This window comes from Aedes albopictus, chromosome 1, assembly GCF_035046485.1.
Source record: "Aedes albopictus strain Foshan chromosome 1, AalbF5, whole genome shotgun sequence".
NCBI lineage: Eukaryota > Metazoa > Arthropoda > Insecta > Diptera > Culicidae > Aedes > Aedes albopictus.
Window position 1 is genome coordinate 307,381,401 of NC_085136.1, and position 20,297 is coordinate 307,401,697.

General features: G+C 39.8%; 2 protein-coding genes across 2 annotated transcripts; one reads left to right on the forward strand and one right to left on the reverse strand.

Moving 5' to 3' along the window:
• Positions 1-1,951: 1,951 nt before the first annotated feature.
• LOC109408281 (keratinocyte-associated transmembrane protein 2) lies at positions 1,952-14,918 on the reverse strand. The gene is made up of 2 exons (XM_029877944.2): positions 13,954-14,918; positions 1,952-3,442 (listed from the first exon to the last, which is right to left on the reverse strand). The coding sequence occupies exons 1-2, from the start codon at positions 14,579-14,581 to the stop codon at positions 2,637-2,639; spliced, it is 1,434 nt and encodes a 477-aa protein (XP_029733804.2). The 5' UTR covers positions 14,582-14,918; the 3' UTR covers positions 1,952-2,636.
• On the forward strand, positions 8,676-10,909 carry LOC134287664 (uncharacterized). The gene is made up of 3 exons (XM_062850059.1): positions 8,676-9,154; positions 9,221-9,482; positions 9,577-10,909. Exons 1-3 carry the CDS (start codon positions 9,119-9,121, stop codon positions 9,705-9,707), a joined length of 429 nt encoding a protein of 142 aa, XP_062706043.1. The 5' UTR covers positions 8,676-9,118; the 3' UTR covers positions 9,708-10,909.
• Positions 14,919-20,297: the final 5,379 nt, after the last annotated feature.

Here is a 20,297-nt window from a genome sequence, read left to right on the forward strand (position 1 = left end):
GCTCATGCTAGTGATCAGATAATCCTCTGACACATGCACATTTTTGATTTTCTCGGTTGTCAAATCTAAAACTTCCTTCCTAATACCTAGTATTTGTATAGGTAGGTTCATCGCCTCTGTTGCATACATCGATTTTATTTCTTGAAATGAGGTGTCCTCCTCTACTATTCATGTACGCACTAGCCCATATACATATCAGGCCAAACATGTCTAAAGGTCCAATCTGCAGAAGAGAGGCTCTCTTTGGTTTCCCTCTCTTTCGTTAATATCTCAGCTGTTTATTTGAATTATGATTGTCTCCTTGCATAGAACGATGGTCAAAACAATCGTCTTTCGATTTGTACTGCAAAAGTAGTTGAAAAGTGTAACATTACATTGCAACAGTTGAAAGAGAAAGTGAACAAAGAGAGCCTCTCAAATGCAGATAGGACCTTTTGAAATGTTTGGCCTGATATGTAGTTGGATGAGCATTTGCGTCACAACCAATGACGAAAGCTTCATTTAGCTTTCTACAATAAGAGACAAAAGCTGGTACTTTTGGTGGAGGTACATCATCCACATCTCCCGGAAATTTATGCCGAAGCAATACAAAATTCTGTTTTCCGCGGATTGTTGGTAGGTATTTCCATTATTATTGCGACAATGCCTAATGTCACGGTTAATAAATTGTGTAATTCAGGGCTGCCCAACGTACGTGCGGCCCGCGGCACGAATGAAGAAAAGTTATGACTTTTGGCCGGTGGAGCAATAATTTTGAATGTTTCCCTTTTTCCAATGAATTACATTTTAAAAACAAGTTTGACATATATTTTTAGGGTAATTTTCAAAGATTTTCAATCAGTTATTTTGAGTTCGGTAAGAATTTCGGCCAGGAGAGGCCTCAAATTTTCACAATGAACTTTGAAAAGTTTGCAAAATTTTGAGAATTCTGGCTGACATTGCAATTTAAAAAACAAACATGTCAGCGTAACCTCAGAGTAATTCTACTCATTTTCAGAATTGCGGTTCAAAACTTCAGCTTATTGTGCGCAATGGCTTAATTTTCTCCAACAGCGGAATGAAAAAAAAAATCTTAAAATTCATAGATGATTCAATAACAATTCTTGTGTATTTTTGAGATTTTATTTATGTGGCTATAATCTCAAAATTCCGGCAAGTTCTGGGACAACACAAAAATACGAATCTTCGTTTATGATCACAATTTTTTACAATATCGTCACAAACTCCAAAATTCTTCGAGAATTTGCACGAATTTGGATATATAGGAATTAGCCATAGCCTTGGCAAGAAATGCTCAGATAAGTTTCAAGAAAACGTATGGATTATAAAATCTCAATTCTGGCCCGTCAACTGGTGTGGAGTGTAAACTATGGCCCGCGATCGTTAAAGGTTGGGCAGGCCTGGTGTAATTGGAACTGCATTCTCATTTCCATTCACTAAAATTGCATATCTTGGTGGTAACTGTACAACTTTACATATTAATTTAGAGGAATTTGTATGGATTCCCATTCTCCTACAATTGTTTGTCCATGGTTGAGTTGATTTGTAGCTGTTCCGGACGAGAATGTAATGGTAGTAGCGTAGAAAGTAGTGCTGTGCTTTTCTGGAACTGCTTGTTTGAAGATTTGAATTGCAAGACACCAAAGTCCGTTAGCGGGCTAAGGTGTTTATGACAAAGTCAATTATTGTTAATTGAAGTATCGTTCCCGCTTTTCAATCAACAAAATAAACTAGGTAATCAAAGCTTCGCATATCTGTTGAGGATTTTCGTTTCGGAACAAATCAGAGATATGCATCAATCTATTTTTTTTTCTTTTTATTACGTAAAAATTTTACATTCCTAGTTGTCTTTCGTTAACCTAAAATTTCACATGTTCAATGAATAAATTCGAAAATCGGTTCGCGGTTTTCTGTGATCAAGGAGAAACGAAAACAGAGCCTAACAGTCAGCTCAGATGTTTCTACTGTGATTCTATTTGTTTTTATAACCGGGTTCCGGGTTCGAAAGTGTAGTGTAGATCTATGTGTGAAGCATTTTTTGACTGTTTTGTTTCTCTATTACTATGTACACGGTTGCTTTCCAGCCGAAGAACTCTCACTGAATACATTTTATTCTTCACGTGCTTTTAAATCTATGCTTGCTTATAGTTTATTATTATCTTTCTTCCTCTCTTAGCATCAGCAGAATAAGCAGCTTACGGCAAGGTTAAGCAGCTGCCGAGCATTCCACACGAGAAAAAAAAACTACATGTATCGCTATGTTTCTATATAGTACCTATGTCTCATATGTGTTTTTTTTCAGTGATATTGTTTTCATTTGCTTTTAATGTAGTTTTGCTTCGCGTTTTTGTTTTTTTTTTATTCGAATGCCAAGGCGTTTCAAGGGCGGCGTTTACTTAAATCTTCTCAAAAAAAAAATGTGTGCAACTGAAGAGGTGCTAAATGTCTAAATGAGGATGTGTAGGTAGGTTAGGTAGGTACCGATAGCCGAAGCTAGTCATGACGATTGCACGTGAACAATAGTTTATTGGTGATTCTACTTAGATGAAATCGATTTTTATGTGAACCGTTTGACCGGCAAACACAATTGAAAGAATCTCCATTCTTCTCGCTTATTGACCCTCACCTCAATCTCTCTAGTAGATTATCTGACTCGTCGATCGGCTGCTCGCCGACGCGTTGGACGTAATGGCTTCCTCCAGGTTCGAGTCCAGCTTTCGGTAGGCTGCCGTGTGTTTCCGCCCCTTGCTGAATCCACCCCGGCCAGAGTTACTTCTTCGACCTTCCACCAGCAGGGCCATCAGTTTGGATTTGTTGTGATACGCCACGTAGCACGCGATACAGGCGAACATCATGAACATAAAGTACGAAAAGAAATTGGAGTCATCCTGATCGAAGAACGGATCAACTCGCTCGATTTGCACCGCCGCTGCAGCGGCCGGTTGTTCCACACTGAAGTCCGTATCCCTCTGCTCCTCGTCAATCGGGTCCCGTTCTTCTTTGACCTGACTTTCTTTGGGAACAGCCGGCTGCTGTGGAAGTTCATCATCGTCGTACATTTCATCGGTATTCTCCCCACCGTTGAGGCCCGCATTTCCGTCATTGTTGTTTGCGATTATGTTGTCCTCATTCTGCGCATCGGTATCATCCAACTGCTGGTTATCTTCGTCGACAGTCGCTTCATCCGCCGCCCCTGGGGTAGGCTTTTGCTGAACTTTGCTGGCGACCGTAGTGGCTCCCTTGGCAGTCGTAGGATTGAGTTGCTCCGCAACAGCAGGGTTTAAGGGAGCTTTGGCAACAGCTGTATCCGACGCAGATTCTTTTGTATCAGCAGCACCACTGATGGACTTGGGGAGCGTTGGTTCTTGTATGATCTTTTTCGGGTCAGTGATGTTGGGCTGAGATGCAACTGGTTCCTCCGGTTTGGTTTCGACTGGGGATTCTGAAATGTATAATACAATGTGGCATAACATAAAGTATGACAATTGCTAAAGGTAATCTGGGACACCATAGATAAAATAAGCATACACTCTCGTGCCGTTCTAAACGCTGTTGGAGGATTCCAGGCAATAATTGCCAGAGAAATCTGAGTAAAATATCAACTGATCTTGTCCCCGCTAAGGCCGAAGCCAGAGGGGTTGTGGGGGGGGGGGGGCATGGCGTTTCTTCAGGAATTCCTCAAGGGACTTCTCCAGGAATTTCTCCTTCGTGAATTTCTCCATGGACGTTAGAGGGTTCCAATAGTGGTTGCTTCAGGGCTTGTTCCAAAAATGCTTCAATAATTTCTCCCACGGCTCATTTCATTCAGAAATTAAAAAAAAAATACTTCTGCAAGGATGCATTGACGAGTTCCTCCATGAATTTTTCCATAGTTTCCTTCAGACATTCCTCCGAAAATTATTCATTGCTTCGGGAATTTCTTATATCTTCAGAGTGTTGCTCCAGTGATTGTTCCAGTGCTTTCTCTTCGAGGATTCCCATATGAATTTGACCAAGTATCCTTTTAGGTAATTCTCATTTTCATTTTGCAGCATTTGGAGGGGCAATAAGAGCGCAAATCAATCCAAAGCCGAATATCAAGGAGGGGTAATGGCCTTTTAGGTAATTATGCAGGTATTTCTTCAGATTTTCAAGTGATTTTTCCATATATTCCTTTAAAAATTCCGCTAGAGATTGCTCCAATAATTTCATCTGGAATTAGTCGAAGTATTTCTGTAGTATTTTTTTCCAGGAATTCTTTCAGAAGATTTTACTAGAGATTATTCAAAAAATAATAAAGAAATTCCTTAGCAATTTTGTACTAAAATCCTTAAGGAGTCCATCCAAGGATTCTTCCAAAAATTCAACCAGATGTTACTAAATTCTTTCAGGAACAACTCCAGAGGTTATTTTAAAAATTTCTCCAAGGATTCAGGAACTTTTCTTGGGATTTTTTCGGGAATTATTCCTGTTATTCTTTCTAAAACTCCTCCATGAATTAATCCGCGACTTCCTCCAGGAACTGTTTAGTGATTAACTTAGAAATTCCTTTTGGGATTGCTTCCAGGATTTCTTCTGGGGTTTCTCCATGAATTCCTTCAGGAACTGCTACAGGCATTCCTCCACGAAATCTACTTAGATTTTTTTCAGGATTTCTCCAAGAATTGTTTCTGGGATTTCTTCAGTACTTTCTCCTAGAATTTCTTCAGAAACTCGTCCTTGAATTTCATCGGGAATTCATCCTGGGAAATTCCTCCTAGGATTCGTCTAGGGATTCCTCCAGGAATTCATCAAGGGCTTCCTTCAAAAATTCCTTCGGGAGTTATTCCAGGAATTTCTCTGGGAATACCTGCAGGGATTCTTTTAAGATTATTTCCAGAATTTCTACACGGATTCCTACAGAAATTTATCTAGAGATCCCTCAAAAAAAATCCTCCAGAGATTTCTACAATATTTTCACTAGAGATTCCTCCAGGAGTTCCTGTAAAGATTCCTGCAGAAATTTCTACAGGCATTCCTTAAGGAATTCCTCCTGAAATTCCACCGGGAATTCTTCCAAAAATACCTCTAGATATTCGGTCAGGGATTTCTTAAGAAATCCATAAATTCCTCCTGAAATTCTTCCAGGGATTTCTATAGAGATTCCTTCAGATATTTCTCTGTTCATTGTTCGTCCACGAATTCCTCCAATCAATCCACCAAGATTTCATTCAGCAATTCTACAAGAGACTCCTCCAGGAATTCCTTTAAGAACTCCTGCAGCAAACTCCTTCATAAATTTATCCTGATTTTTTTTTCGAAATACCTACAGCAGCTTCTCCAGGAATTTCTCCAGAAAATCGTCCAGGGATTCCTACAGCAAATACCCCAGCAATTTCACCTGGAATTTATCCAGGAATTTCTCTCGGATTTATCCAAGAATTCTTCCAGAGATTCCTCAAGGAATTTCTCCAGGGATTCCTCCAGTGAATCTGCCAGGGATTCCTCCAGGAATATCTCTAGGTATTTCTCCAGGACTGCATCGAGGAAATTCTCCATGGACTCCTCCAGGAATTTCTCCAAGAAATCCTTCAAGAATTCCCTTAGGAATTACCCAAGGATTTCCTTTGTTAATTTATCCAGGATTTTCGTCAGAATGTCTACCGCTATTTCACCAGGAATTCCTCCTGGAATTTATTCAGGCACAGTGTTCGAAATCGATGATTTTGCGATCAAAATTAAATAACTTTTTTTAGGTTGGTTCTAGAGGTTTGGCGTGTTCTACAAAGTTTTTCTGCATGTTAAAAGGCGTCTTCTGATAAAATGTAATTAATGACACAAGTTTACAAAATAAAACGAAAGTCGTGAACTTCTGTCAACGACCAAAATTTTTGAAGCACAATTTAGTGCTGATTTCGAAACCGACCTTTAAAAAATTTTAAGTAGATCAGTTTTTGAGTTTTAGCTCAATATCGAGTTTTGCAACTTTTAAAAATATGTAATTTACTAAAATTCAAATATATTGCGTTTTGTTCAACCAATTTTAAATCTTTTTCCATAAATTAAAAGCTTAATACATTACTATTCGATCATCTGAATACAGTTTTTACATCAGATTGATGAAATCCAAGATATTTACGAGTTTTAAGGACGATCTTCTTAAATTTTAGCAAAATTTTCAAAATTTTTTGAAGAAATGTATTTTTTTCAATATGAAAAAACCAACTTAAAAATTCTTTCTCGACGTTTATTTGACATATCATATGTAGACGAGTTACAGTAAAAATTTCAGCTCAATCGGAGCATTGATTAGGGAGAATGAGATGTTTGAAGTGAGCGACTTTGCTTAAAAATAGAACAAAAATCGATTTCAAATCATCAACCTTGTATGGAAAGCCGAAAAAATTTCCACTCTACTGTAATTTTTTTCTTTCGCGTTTTCGAACTCAGGGCATGATTCTACACCAAAAATGATCATCAGCTTACCGAGTTCAAAAATGCTGTAAACTAGTGTGATTAATCCCCCTAGAAGCGAGATAAAAATTTTATTTTTTCAAAAAAATTTTTTGGAGGTTTGACGTCTTCGGCAAAGTTGTAGCTTATAATAAAAGAAAAAGCTTCGTAGAACATGTCAAAGCTCCACCTCTTACGGTTTTAGAGATATGGAGCGTTTTGTGCGAAGTACCCCTAAAACTAGTTTTTTCAGTGTAGCTTTAACAGATAACATCCTACAGTTTTGTGACCTTCTACAAACTTGTTCGGGACGTCAAAATACACATTTCTTCCGAAGATATTAAGTCATTATATCTTAAAACAAAAAAGTTATAGGCAAATTTGTCATATTTTAAGGTGTACTTTCACCTTAAGTAACTATTTCCGGCGCAAAATGGCGCAGATGGCTCAGTCGGTAAGTGAAAGATTAGATTTTTTACTATCTCTTGAGGGTGGAAACCCTCGTGGGCAACAGTGGGAAAGGTGCTTTAAATACATGGCAAAAACTTGTTATTTTGCCTGTAAAACAAGAAATATAAATACAAATTATAATTTAGAAGTCCACACGAATTTGTGATGCACTGCGTTACTTCCGGCATAATATTTACAACGTTTTTGCAGAAAACAGTGAGTTTTTATCAGTAAAAATTTAAAAATCAGTAGAAAATATTGATATAATCCGAGTGTTATAACTAAAGCTAGATCTAAATAAAAGTATTGAATTTCTTCAAACTCATGACAACATATGCTCAAACGATTGGCTACCTATCCAATAGTCATAAAATTGAATGGCTATAATGGTTAGAATAGTGAATGCGTTTTGATAAATACCTTCGCAGTTCTAACTGGCTTCTTTAGCGATGTTAAGACACTTCCATATTCTGAATCTGCATGCTAAACTGAGCCGAAAACCAAATTTTTATTAATTTTAGTGCCCGGGACCCTATTTAAAAATCAATTTCAAGTTTGTATGGGAGCGTTTTGTCGAATCTCTCCTTGTCGCATTTTGTATTGGGCGGAGCTGTCAAGCAGTTAGTTGATCAGCTGTCAAAAGGTGATCAAAAAATCTCTTTGAAGTTAATTTCAAGTACCGAAATAAATTTCTAAAAATCTGAAAAAAAAGTATAGTGGCTCAGAAAAAGGTGCTCTTTTGTATACAATTAAAAAATCAATAAATTTTCCAAAATTTAAAAACACAATTAAGATAGTTGTAATTTCGCACTCTTCAATTCACATTTTGACGGTTTTCTGATGAAAATGAAGCAAATCGTTTTTATCAAATGTGTTATTTTCAACCCGATGTTTGTGAAAAGTACTGTTAAAAACATGAAAAAAATTACAAGTAACTAACGATGGTACGTCAAAACATGTAATTGGTTAACGTCCAGAGATTAAAAATAATGTTAAAAAAAACTATCGCATTATTTCTTGGCACACCCTACTCTAAAATCTACTCTGTGTTTTGATGCACATCTTGAACTGTATAATATTTCCACTTTCATATTCCTAGCGCTACATAACTTGAATATTGCCTCGAAAAAAAACTTCAAACAGTTATTTTAAAGTAACTTTATCAGAAATTGCCTGACCATCTGATAGTTAACAATATGAATTCAAAATCATCAAAAAATATTCTGTTTGGCAAACACAATGCTCAAAAAAGTTGTAAAATATTTCCGGAAATTATACAATGCAGTAAAAATTAGTGCGGACTTCTAAATTATAATTTGTATTTATTTTTCTTGTATTTCAGGCAAAATAATAAGTTTTTGCCATGTATTTAAAGCATCTTTCCCACTATTGCCCACGAGGGTTTCCACCCTCAAGAGATAGTAAAAAGTCTAATCTTTCACCTACCGACTGAGCCATCTGCGCCATTTTGCGCCGGAAATAGTTACTTAAGGTGAAAGTACACCTTAAAATATGATAAATTTGCCTATAACTTTTTTGTTTTAAGATATAATGACTTAACATCTTCGGAAGAAATATGTATTTTGACGTCCCGAACAAGTTTGTAGAAGGTCACAAAACTGTAGGATGTTATCTGTTAAAGCTACACTGAAAAAACTAGTTTTAGGGGTACTTCGCACAAAACGCTCCATATCTCTAAAACCGTAAGAGGTGGAGCTTTGACATGTTCTACGAAGTTTTTTCTCTTATTACAGGGTGACCAGCGAACCGGGAAAACCGGGAAAAAGTAGGGAATTGAAATTCACCGGGAAAAAACCGGGAAATATGCGGGAATTTCAATGACCACCGGGAAATTTTAGCGTTTGTAGAGATGATGTCATCTCAGAAGGCAGGAAGTTTTGTAAAAAAAAGCGACCCATTTGCTCATGTTATTTTAAACTAATTCGGCCAAAAGAAACTTTCGACTTGAAAGCAAACCCCCTTTTTTGACAGTTCCATTTCCATTTGTTCCTGTCTGCTTCCTTGTTGACAACACTACGATCATGTGCTCGATTCGAGGCTCGGTGGCGGTAGATTTATTCACTCGTTCTTATGCGCGCAGCAAGCAGTTTGTGGCTAATGAAAGAGCTGGCTAGTGTGTCACGTCGCACCTATTCAATCAAACACATCGGGGTGCGAGATTAACAAACTGTTGAATGAGCGAGCTTATTTGTGTCAACGAAAGCGAGACGGGAACAGATTTCATTATGTTGTTTGGATGTACGTAGGCATACCGTTATTTGATAAACAAGAGGTGAGCAGTAAAAGTGTTTTTGTTTTCGCTGCATTCAATCAGTGCTTTTTATTTTTACAAATTAAGCTCCATCGCGAATTCACAATGTGCACGACATTTTCTGCAAAATACAAGGAGTTATTTCCGTGGTGTGCTGCTGATAACCAGGATAAAAAATCAGCCAAATGTGTCTGGTGCAATAAATCGTTCAAGATCGATACCATGGGGAAAGTCGCCTTTTCGAGTCATGAAAAAGGCAAGAGGCATCAACAAGAAGCGAACATTCGGCGAACGGTTGTACCAGTGAGTTCGTTTGCTATTGCTAGTGGTAGCAAAGCACCGTTGGCTGGTAAGTCTTTCCGCAATTAGCTTTTCATGGTGAAGTACGACAGTGCTCGCGTATACGCTTCATACTGAACAATATTCTTTAAATATTATTTCAGACAACACTTCAAGCGCCGCATTGGATCCTATTCCGTATACCAGCAAAACGATCAAAAAGGATCATGTGTCCACTACCGGTTCAACAGGACTGATGAACAAATATATTCTGAGCGACAAAGTTACCTGCTGAAATTTTGTGGGCTCTGCAAACAGTCATGAATCATAACTCATATCGAGGTTCCGGAGAGCAGGTCAGTTTGTTTTCTTTGATGTTCCCAGACAGTGAAATTGCTTCAAAGCTCGAGCTAGGTCGGACAAAGATAAGTTATCTAATTACCCATGGCTTGGCACCGTACTTTTCGGAAAATTTGTTGAAAATGATGGAAAATTGCAAGGACTTTGTAATTGGGTTCGACGAGACGCTCAACAAAGTCTCTCAGCGCCAGCAGCTCGATGTGGGTGTTCGTTTTTGGTGCCAAGAAACCCAGCGTGTCACGAGCAGATATCTGGGCTCCGTGTTCTTAACTTCAACGAGAGCACAAGACATATTGCAGGGCCTAAAGGATTGTTTTTCGTCCAGACCTAAGCTTATCGAGAAGGTGATTCAAATTTCTATGGATGGTCCGAATGTGAACTTATGTCTGCACCAAAACTTGAATATGGAGCTGAAAGAACTTCGAGGCACAGATTTCAGCTTGCTGAACATCGGGAGCTGTGGATTACATGTTACCCATAACGCTTTCAAGAACGGAATGAAGAAAACTGAATGGCGAATTGACGATTTCTTATTTGCTGTACACAATTTGTTCAAAAATGTTCCACTACGGCGCGCAGATTTCACTGCTGTTACAGGATCGCATGTGTTTCCTTTGAAATTTTGTGCGGTGAGATGGGTGGAGAATCAATCCGTGGCAAAAAGGGCAAACGAAATGCTTCCCTTCTTGAAGACTTACGTACGAGCTGTAAAAAGTCAAAAAGAGAAAAAAACTTAAGGAATCGAGCCCCGATTTCAGGAGAAGTTTTCCTGCCGTAGTAAAATCCAAAGTTTTTGAAGTTGTTGCTGAGGCCATAGATGATCCGTTTTTTGAAGCAAAGCTCAGTTTCTTCATTGCTACAGCTGCAAACGTGGAACCTTTTTTGAAAAATTTTCAGTCTGAGGACCCGATGGCTCCATTTCTGTATGACGAACTTACAGAGCTCCTCAGGATGATGATGGGAAAGGCCCTAAAACCAGAAGCTTTCAAAGGAAAATCCAATGCGCTTACTGATATCTCCCTCGATGATGATAACTTCCTGCCATCCGCAAAAGTCGACATCGGCTTTGCCACAAAAGCCGCACTCAGATCGCTAGAAAACAAGAGTAACGGAAAGCTACCGGAACAGAAATTCGTTCTGTTCTGTTCTGTTCTGTTCGAAGCTTTCTTCAAGGGGTTCATTGAGAAAATGATTGAACGATCACCGCTTTCTTTTCCGCTGACCAGATATATGTCTTGCCTGAATCCACAGTTTTTGGAAGATTCTCCAGATCTGTGCAAAAAACGATTGGATCTCTGTTTGGAACATCTTGTTACGAAAAACCATTTGTCGGGAACAGTAGCAGATCGGGTCAAACAAGAGTTTTCAACACTTTCTGAATTACCCGCAACCAAAGCTTCCGCTGCAAGCTATCGGAGACAGGAAACTCGCGTTGATGAATTTTGGATGGACGTAACAAAAAATTCTCCAACTGAGCTACCAAACTTCGCTGCATTCGTCCAAAAGCTTCTGATCATCAGTCATGGAAATGCCACCCTGGAAAGGGGGTTTTCGATCAATAAAGAATGTCTCGTGACCAATCAAGTGGAAGTAAGTCTCGTAGCACAACGGGTGGTATACGACGCTATAACGGAAGCCGGAGGAGTGAAAGAAATTGCCATCAACAAATCGATGATTCATTACGCAAGAAATGCGTATAGCCGCTACAAATCCTTCCAGGAACGTCTACAGGTCGAGAAAACTGAATCACAAAAGGAAGCGCAAAGGAAACGAGATGCTGCGCGCCTTATGCACGAGCTCGAGGCAAAAAAGGCTCGTGTTTTAGCAGAGGCGCAGAAGGAGGCTTCCTTGATCGACGAGCGTTTGAAAAATTTAGGTCGTAAGACACAGTGAAGGTTTTTTTTTTGCTGAGAAATACATGTTTTGACGATTGATGTACAAATTATGGTTGATTGATTTTCGTTTTATATTAATACATATCACTACCGGGAAAAACAAAAAAAATATCGGGAAAAACCCGGGAAAAAACCGGGATTTCAAAATCTTATAATCGCTGGCCACCCTGTTATTATGAGCTACAACTTTGCCAAAGACGTCAAACCCAAGGGGGAGTCGCTGAGCACATAAAAATTTTATCTCGCTCCTAGGGGGATTAATAATTAATTACATTTTATCAGAAGACGCCTTTTAACATGTAGAAAAACTTTGTAGAACACGCCAAACCTCTAGAACCAACCTAAAAAAAGTTATTTAATTTTGATCGCAAAATCATCGATTTCGAACACTGTGAGGCATTCCTTTAGGAAAAATTATTCCAGAGATTCCTCCAGGAATTCTTTCAGGGATTCCACCAAGGAATCCCTCAGGAATCTCTCCAGGAATATCACTAGGCATTTCTCCAAGAATTCCTCCAGGATTTCATCCAGAAAATTCCCCATGGACTCCTCCAGACTTCAGGAATTATCTCGGGAATTTCTTCACGAATTCCTCCAGGAACACTTCCAAGTATTGCTTCAGAATATCCTACAGCAATTGCTCCAGGAATTTCTCCAGAAATCCTCCAGGGATCCTTCCGAAATTCTTCCAGGAATTCCACCAGAAATTTATCCAGAGTTTCCTCTAAATATTTACTGAGAAATTTCTCAAGGGATTCCCCTTGAGATTTCACCTGAGATTTTTCCAGGGACTGCTCTCGGGGTTCCTATAGGCATTCCTATAGAATTGTTTTAGGGACTCCTCTGGGAATGCCTCCAGAAATTCCTCTGGGAATTTATGCAGCAATTCCTTCAGGGTTTCCTCCAGGAATTTCCCCAGGGATTCCCTTTGAAATCCCTCCGGGAACATCTCTACGAATTTCTCCAGGGATTCCTTAAGATGTTTCTCAAAAGATTCCTCCAGAATATCCTACAGAAATTACTCTAAGGATTGCACCAGCAATTCCTCAAGAAATTCCTCTAGGAATTTCTACAGGAATTTCTTTAGCAATTTTTCCTAAAACTGCTCCTGGAATTCCTTTCAGAATTTCTCTGAGGATTCTTTCAGGAGTTCCTCCAGGAATTCTGCCAAAAATTTCACCAGGAATGTATCGAGAAATTTCGACAGGGATTTCGCCAGGAAGTTGTCCAAAAGTTCCTCCAGGCCTTCCTCCAGGATATCCTCCAGAGATTTCTCCGGGAAACATTCCCGAAATCACTCCAGGGATTCCTTCGTAAATTCCTCTTGGAATTTCTCACAAGATATCTTCAGAATTTTGTTCAGAAATTCCACCCAGTTTTTACTTTCAGAAATTCCTCCAGGAATCTCTTAACACTCGAGCGACCCGCGCTGTTGTATTTTGTACAACACGTTGAAAAAAATCTCGCATTTTGTACTCAGCATTAGCGTGGTGATAACGGTGGTGGCCAACCGCGCGAGTTACGGAAGGTTAAGAAATTCCTCCTGCAATTAATCCGGTAGTTCCTCCCTACAGGGTTTCCTCCAGGCATTGCTGCAGGAATCCCTACAGAAATTTCTCCAGGAAGTCCTCCTGGGGGTTATGTAGGGATTATGTCTTCAGGGATTGCTCTGGGAATTCTTCCAGGGTTGGATTCAAAAAGCCCTCTAGTGATTCCTTCAGAAGTTCCTTTGGGAACTCTTCAAAAATTTATTAATGACATCAGAAATTTCAGAAATCCTGCCATCATATTTTCCAGTGATGCACCCAAGAATTGCTTCAGGATCACCTGAAGATTTTTATGAATTTCCAGAGGAATTCCACCAGCAATTTGTATTGGGATTCCTTAAGATAATTTTAGTGGAATGCCTACAGGAGCCAGGAAATTCTCCAAGAACTCGTCACAATTATCTTTAGGAGTTCATCCACGGATTTCTTCACGAATCCATCCATGAATTCCTTCGAGAATACCCTCTGTCTGTAGCTGTTGCAGAAGAGTTCCTTTTGAAATTCGTCCTGCGTTTCTTTCAGGAATACATCCTGAGATTCTGTGTTTCTCTAAGAATTCCTTCAAGTAGTTATCTATTTTTTTTTCAAAAACTCCTTAAGATTCCTCTAGTTTTTCTAGAGAAAAACTGGCTACGCCCTTGTCCCCGCACATTAATTTAGAACGTCTGATGCTTCCGTTTACCGAAATTGCATAATAATTTCATGAAAATTTACATGGGAATCTAAAGCACACACTTACCCTCGTTCTTTACCACCTCGGGAAGCTTAATATTTTGCGCCAGCAGCGGAGGCACGGCAACACCAGCCACCTTTTTACCTAGATCCTCCGGGACGGTCTCCTGCTCCGACAGCACCTCCTGTCGGAATCCCCACAGCAGCACCTTGCAAATCGGATTGACACCCAACGTCGTCAGGTCATCCATCATCTTGACGCACCACAAAGTGCAGAAGTTATTCTTCTCCAGTGGATTTTCGACTACTTCCGGATGCTTCGCCTTCCTGTTCTTCACCACTGGTACCAAGTTATCGCAGAAGCTTTCCGAATCCATCTTCTCCTGTGTCACCTTTAGGACATCTTCCACCGTCCGGTAGGTCAATACCGTCGTCGCCAGGGTGCGGTACTGCTCGCATAGCTTTTCGGATATTTTGTCCGCGTTGCAAGTGGCCAGGAAAGGCAATTTGGTTGCATCCAGTAGAGGCATCTCGGCGGACGTGTTTCCGACCCCACCGGTAGCCGAGGCAAGATTCGTCGGGACTTCTGCTACGGGAACGATTCCCGGAGGCGCACTCCGGGCTACCAGTGCATGATGAACCAAAACCGAAGCAATAATCAGCACCAATTTGGATGCAACATTTCGGAACGGCATTTTGTTTTGCTTTCGCTTGCCAGCAGCGATGGAATTCCCGTTATAATTTATGACTAACACTGGTGATTGACGTACGGTGGCTGCTGCTGATATCGGGTCCGTCCGTTCGTCTTCGATAAAAAGAATTAATCCCCGACTTAAGGCGTGACGTGTTACGACGACAGTGACCTGGCTATCATCACTTTGGATACTGTAATTACACCTCTTTGTTTATCGTGAGTTTCTCCAGGAAAACGCAATAAAAAAACACTTCGACGTTCACTTGAAAAACACTTATTTTTGACTCTTCTCTTCCTGATGGGATTGACGGAATTTTGACAACACTTCAAGGATCGGGGAAACGAAAGAACTCAAAATCTAGTTAAAAATTACGCAAAAAGAAGTACTGTTGAAACACTACAAAATTGGATACTTTTCTGTTCTTGTTTTTACATAAGTTTTGCTCAAACTGTAGGTCATCCCAAAACTCTTACTTCTGGAGCAACATTTGAAAAGGGCATACAAGCATTGGTAAACAATGACTTCACACGTCGCTCCTGAGCCCCCCTCAGCTTATTCACAAAAACTAAGACCGTTATCAGATAGAGCAAACATCGATCTTTCGGATAACGGTGTTCATTTGCGTGGGCGGGCTGCTGTTATGCCCTACAGAGCGTTTCAGAAAAAAGACACAAGACCTCTTGGGCCCTTTTCAAATGTTGCTCCAGACTTTTGGGTAATTTTGGAGTTTAGCCATTTTTATTTGTTTTTCTTCCCATCCAAAGAGAGTATCCAAAAGCGAGACTTGATTAAGTACTCAATTTTGGATGAAAATTTTATTCGTGCGCCATGTTTACTTCTGAAGCGAGCAAGGCATTGAAGGTAATTTATTTGTTTCCCGTTTATGATTTAATTTGTGTTAATTAATGTTCAATAGTTTCCAGGACACCCATTAACTTCCGAGCGTAATGACACTTACGGATCAACCTCAGAATCGGAGTATTCGGGGAAACATTGAAACGGCGAAATTGCAACGGTAAGTGAAACTGAATATACAATGTACGAAATGAAATTACTTATTGGTAAATGTGTCACAAATTTCCTTCATTACAGCAACTTCCATGATGACATGAATAACGAGTGCCATGCTGCAGGAGCCAAGGCTGAAGCTGCACCCGCGGGAACACCGTTTGAGATCCGGACTACAGTGAAAAGTGAACAAAATGTGTAAAAATATGCGAAATGTATTGTATTTATTTTGCTCGATGTGTTTGTTTGTGAGAACTAATAAAAGCACAATATTTAGTTTCATTACGTATTTTCCCATTTTCTTATGAAAACAACGGAAATTTTCCAAAATTCGGTAAAAAATCTAGCTCCAGAAAAAAGACTCGATTTTGAGTAGTTTTAATGCAATGCTTACTGTTTGCAAAACAGTTAAATTAACGCAAACTATAGTTTGAGTGAAATAACTCAAAATTGGATTTTTCACAAATAACTCAAATTTGACTGGTTTTACTTAGGTGTCAAGATGAGTGAAAAAGACCTAATTTTGAGTTCTTTCGTTTCCCCGTGATAACTTTAACAGCGATGGTTGTGGGTGATTGTTGGACCCCCCACTGACGGGTGAGCTTGATAATTATCCAGAGGCGCCGTATGAATGCTACAGAGAATGGGGGGCCATGCTAAGGTGGTACGGGATCCCCTAATTCAATTTTTTCCCGGTTCTATCAATAATTCAGGCCAAACATTTCAATAGGTCCTATCTGCATTTGAGAGGCTCTCTTTGTTCACTTTCTCTTTCCATTATTGTAATGTAATGGTACACTTTTCAACTACTTTTCCCGTACAAATCAAAAGACGATTGTTTTGACCATCGTTCTATGCAAGGAGACAATCATAATTCAAATAAACAGCTGAGATATTAACGAAAGAGAGGGAAACCAAAGAGAGCCTCTCTTCTGCAGATTGGACCTTTAGACATGTTTGGCCTGAATTGTTGAAGCTAGTCCACCATGGCCACGAAGGCCATAGGGCACTGCATACTGCGGTTGCTAAGGGAAAATTTTCTAAGTGTTTGACGTTTCGTGGCCTTGTTGTTTACAGTTCGGACTTAGAAAGTTTTAGTTCACGGTTCGGAATAGGGCACTGCATGAAATTCTCTCCTTCTCTTTCACTCTTACAGAAATTTTGTAAACAACAAGGCCAAGAAACGTCAAAATCCCATACCAAATCAAAACAGTGCAGTGCCCTATTGTGTGCGTCGTTTGTGATACGTGTTACACTGAGAAAAAAATTATAGTAAAACTAACTATTCATCCATTCTTAATTTTATTGTGAATTTAATTGGAAAATGGATTCCAAGGGACATTGCTTGGGGCTGATTGGAAATCGCCGTGAATTACGAGGGGAGTATCAATGTTTAGTGAGAAATCAATGTTTTCTATCATCAAAGATTTTTTGCATATTCTAAAGCTGAATATGCATTAATTTTGCAATTTTAGATATTACGTACATATAAAAACCTCGATTGCGAAAGTTAAATTTTACAAAATCAAAGATTTTAAGATTTTTGTTTTAGTCATTTAGTTTTTAATTTTACGCATTCATTGCAAAGTGCATTTACATGCCCCTCGGTAATGCATCCACTGTTTATTTACTCTTAGTCAAAACAACAACAAACACAATCGGTCCTCCTGTGATTTGCCGTGCACGAATTTTATCTATAACTGCGATTCGTAACAACTAAAAGTAAGTAAATAAAACAAATAATTAGCGTTCTAATCAAAGTTGCTCAAATTTATTTTCCTCCACAGCAGAATGAGTGAATCCAGCAAGGAAAGCAATGAGCCATTTTTCGAGAGGAACGAGGAATCAGATGGGATTTTGTGGACGTTGAATTCCTGGATCAAAAATCGCCAAGTTCTGAAGATGTGACCCGCTCTAGCCATGAAAATGAAGCATCTGGGGATACCCAAGAAGACGATGTTATTGGCACAACCTCGCGTGAGACCACTGAGGACAGATCTCGGATGAACATCACAGTCAACTTATCGTCCAACGAGTTTAAAAATGCTCAGTTCCACTTCGTCGGCGTAATGTTTGTACGGTGTTTCAAGACGCAGCATCTGGCAGATCCCGTCCGGTCGGTAAATATTTTTGGCGCTTCCGTGTCGGACATACTCAAGTGTCTTTGGGCGAACGTTGAGCATTACATCTCCCGTGAAGTTGTTGTCGATACGGTTGATTCCGAGAAGCAAATAAAATGGTCATCCAAAGATTCTCCTGACGTCACTGATCTAAGCAAATTCGTTTTATTGAAGCACGGAAAGACAAAAAAGATGTACACAGTAAACGAGCTACAAGACAACTCCAAATTGCTGACCAGCTGGCGGGGAAAGGAAATACAGGTACATATTTTCAAGTATTCTACGTCGGTTACATCACACTCTGTGGGAAGCCGTCAACAAGCAACTGTTGCATCCAGGAGAAAAGGATAGGGCAGGAGCACCGTCGTCGGAGGAACTTTTCGATTGTGTGAATCAACTGAAGGAAAAACACTCGCATTACACTGCATTGTGGTCATCATGGGAAAAATGGGCTAATTTCATTTTGGCGCAGCCTGCTGACCATCGCGACAAACTGATGATGGAAGCCCCGCCAGATGATTACCTTCATTTGTTCCGAGCACCACCAGTATCCGAAGCTAGTCAGCTCCAAGTTACTCGTCACGGTTTGAAGATCGCTTTCAACGTCAACGATGGCCTGATGGGAACAGTAACCAACTTATGTGACAAAGTGGACACATTGGCAAAATACGTATCTGAGGTTCAAATTCAGATGCATGAATTGAAGGCGGAAGTTTGCAACTCAAGATCCCTTTTGGAAGCAATGCAAACGTGTTTGCCACCTGAAGAAGTTGAATTCAGCCGCAGACTTGCATCTAAAGTGACCGACTCAATCGACGTCGATCATATTTAACGATTAGTAGTGTAAGTGTCGTTTGATTTAATGATGATAGTAGCAAGATCGAATAAAAATTTCGGATTAACAATAACTGCTAAAATGTCTTATGTTTAATTATTTATTGTTTTTTCTTGAGTTACGACTTACATTAAACAAAAATGATCAATGATTGTTTCTTACTGATGGATCGAACCGACCATTTGGGAAGTAACCGCATTCCCTAAACAGGTTTGAGCAATTGTAATGAGTGAATTGGGTGAGAGCAGATGCTACCACAATAGGTAAGGGTGTTTTGTCTTCTTCCACATAGTGACGCTTAAGGTATCGCTTAACTAGGCCAAAGACGATCTCGATCGGATTAAAGAAAGGACAGTAAGCTGGGAGAAATATCGGAATAATTCCCAAAGATCTTAAGTACAAAATGATATGCTTGTCGCAGTGAATCCGTGCCCCATCTATGATCCACACCGAGTATCGATCAGGGTAGTTTTCCACAGAGCCATTGCAGAGGGCCATTTTTCGACAACATTCGAAAAACTTGTGTCTCGTAAAGGTTCCCTCTGTTTCAAACGATTCAACTATTCCCGTTTGGCCCAAAAAGCATAGGGTAGATACTCGTGGTCGTCTCCTGAACTCGCCACGATAAATTAAGCTTTTTCCCACCATCCCATAGCCACGATCACGTAACATTTCACGATTCGCAAATGAAACTTCATCCAAAAACAACAACTGCTCATATCCCCATGAAAAACAAGACATTTCGCTTGAATAACGAAGGATATCTTCTTCACGAATTTGAACAGCTCGACGTTCCAGCGCTTTCCATGACATTCCGTGTGCGTGTAGGATTTTACAAATTGATGACGAACTGATCGGTACACCAAAATGGTTAATAAACCTATGACGAGCTTCATCCAAGTACAGTATAGGGCACTTCCGGTAAAGGTCAACTATCCAATTACGTTTATACTCATCGAACTTCCGAAACACTCTGGACCGTTGAACCGCAGATATTGTACCTTCTCGTTCGTATGATGAAATCCATGATGTAATTGTCGTCTTCGATTTACGATAAATAACGGCAAGTTGACTGCGTGATAGCCCCAGGAAGTAATGCCCGTAGAGGCAATGATACTTTGTGTTGCTGCTTGCTTGTTTTCGGAGTACATTTTCCAAGATAACGTTATTCATATTGGCTAACAAATAATGAAACTGTAATTAAATTTCTTATTTTGTGAAGAACTACTTTCCAACTTCAACGAACATGTATCAGTTGTGATTGTTTACCACCTATTTGACATCAAGTTTGACAGATTATTCTGACGTTTGATCCACCGACTGTTCGAACGACCGTTCTGATGAACGGCGGTTCCGAACGGTCGGGTCCATTAAGCAAATCCACGTACAATAATAACTGTTGAAAGTTTTGAGCGCATGCATACAGTGGCTAGGTAGTGATCCGAATCTTCGCATTGCAGTACGTCACGTCACGTCACGCGGCAAGAAACCATCGTATGTTTGCTCTAACTGCGCGTAGAATGCTTCTTTCTCATCATCAGATCTTCATTACTTCGTGTGGACAATGCACGTTGATTATACTGTAGTTGAAGAAATGGCCCTTAACTCTCAACATGCACATCCTTGCGTTGATCGGCTGCCACCCGATCACACGTTGTCACATCTTGCCCAACACTATAAATCCTGTTCCCAGTTCATTGGTGATGCCCATAGGCGTAACTAGGTCATAGCTCTAGGGGGGGCCAAGGCCATG

Bases quoted from the DNA above. Each gene is read 5' to 3' on its own strand.
- LOC134287664 (XM_062850059.1), top strand. From the start codon at position 9,119: ATGTACGTAGGCATACCGTTATTTGATAAACAAGAG. The intron at 9,155-9,220 runs GTGAGCAGTAAA...TTACAAATTAAG, and splicing joins CGTTATTTGATAAACAAGAG to CTCCATCGCGAATTCACAAT. The intron at 9,483-9,576 runs GTAAGTCTTTCC...ATATTATTTCAG, and splicing joins TAGCAAAGCACCGTTGGCTG to ACAACACTTCAAGCGCCGCA.
- LOC109408281 (XM_029877944.2), bottom strand. From the start codon at position 14,581: ATGCCGTTCCGAAATGTTGCATCCAAATTGGTGCTGATTATTGCTTCG. The intron at 3,443-13,953 runs GTAAGTGTGTGC...TATACATTTCAG, and splicing joins CGAGGTGGTAAAGAACGAGG to AATCCCCAGTCGAAACCAAA.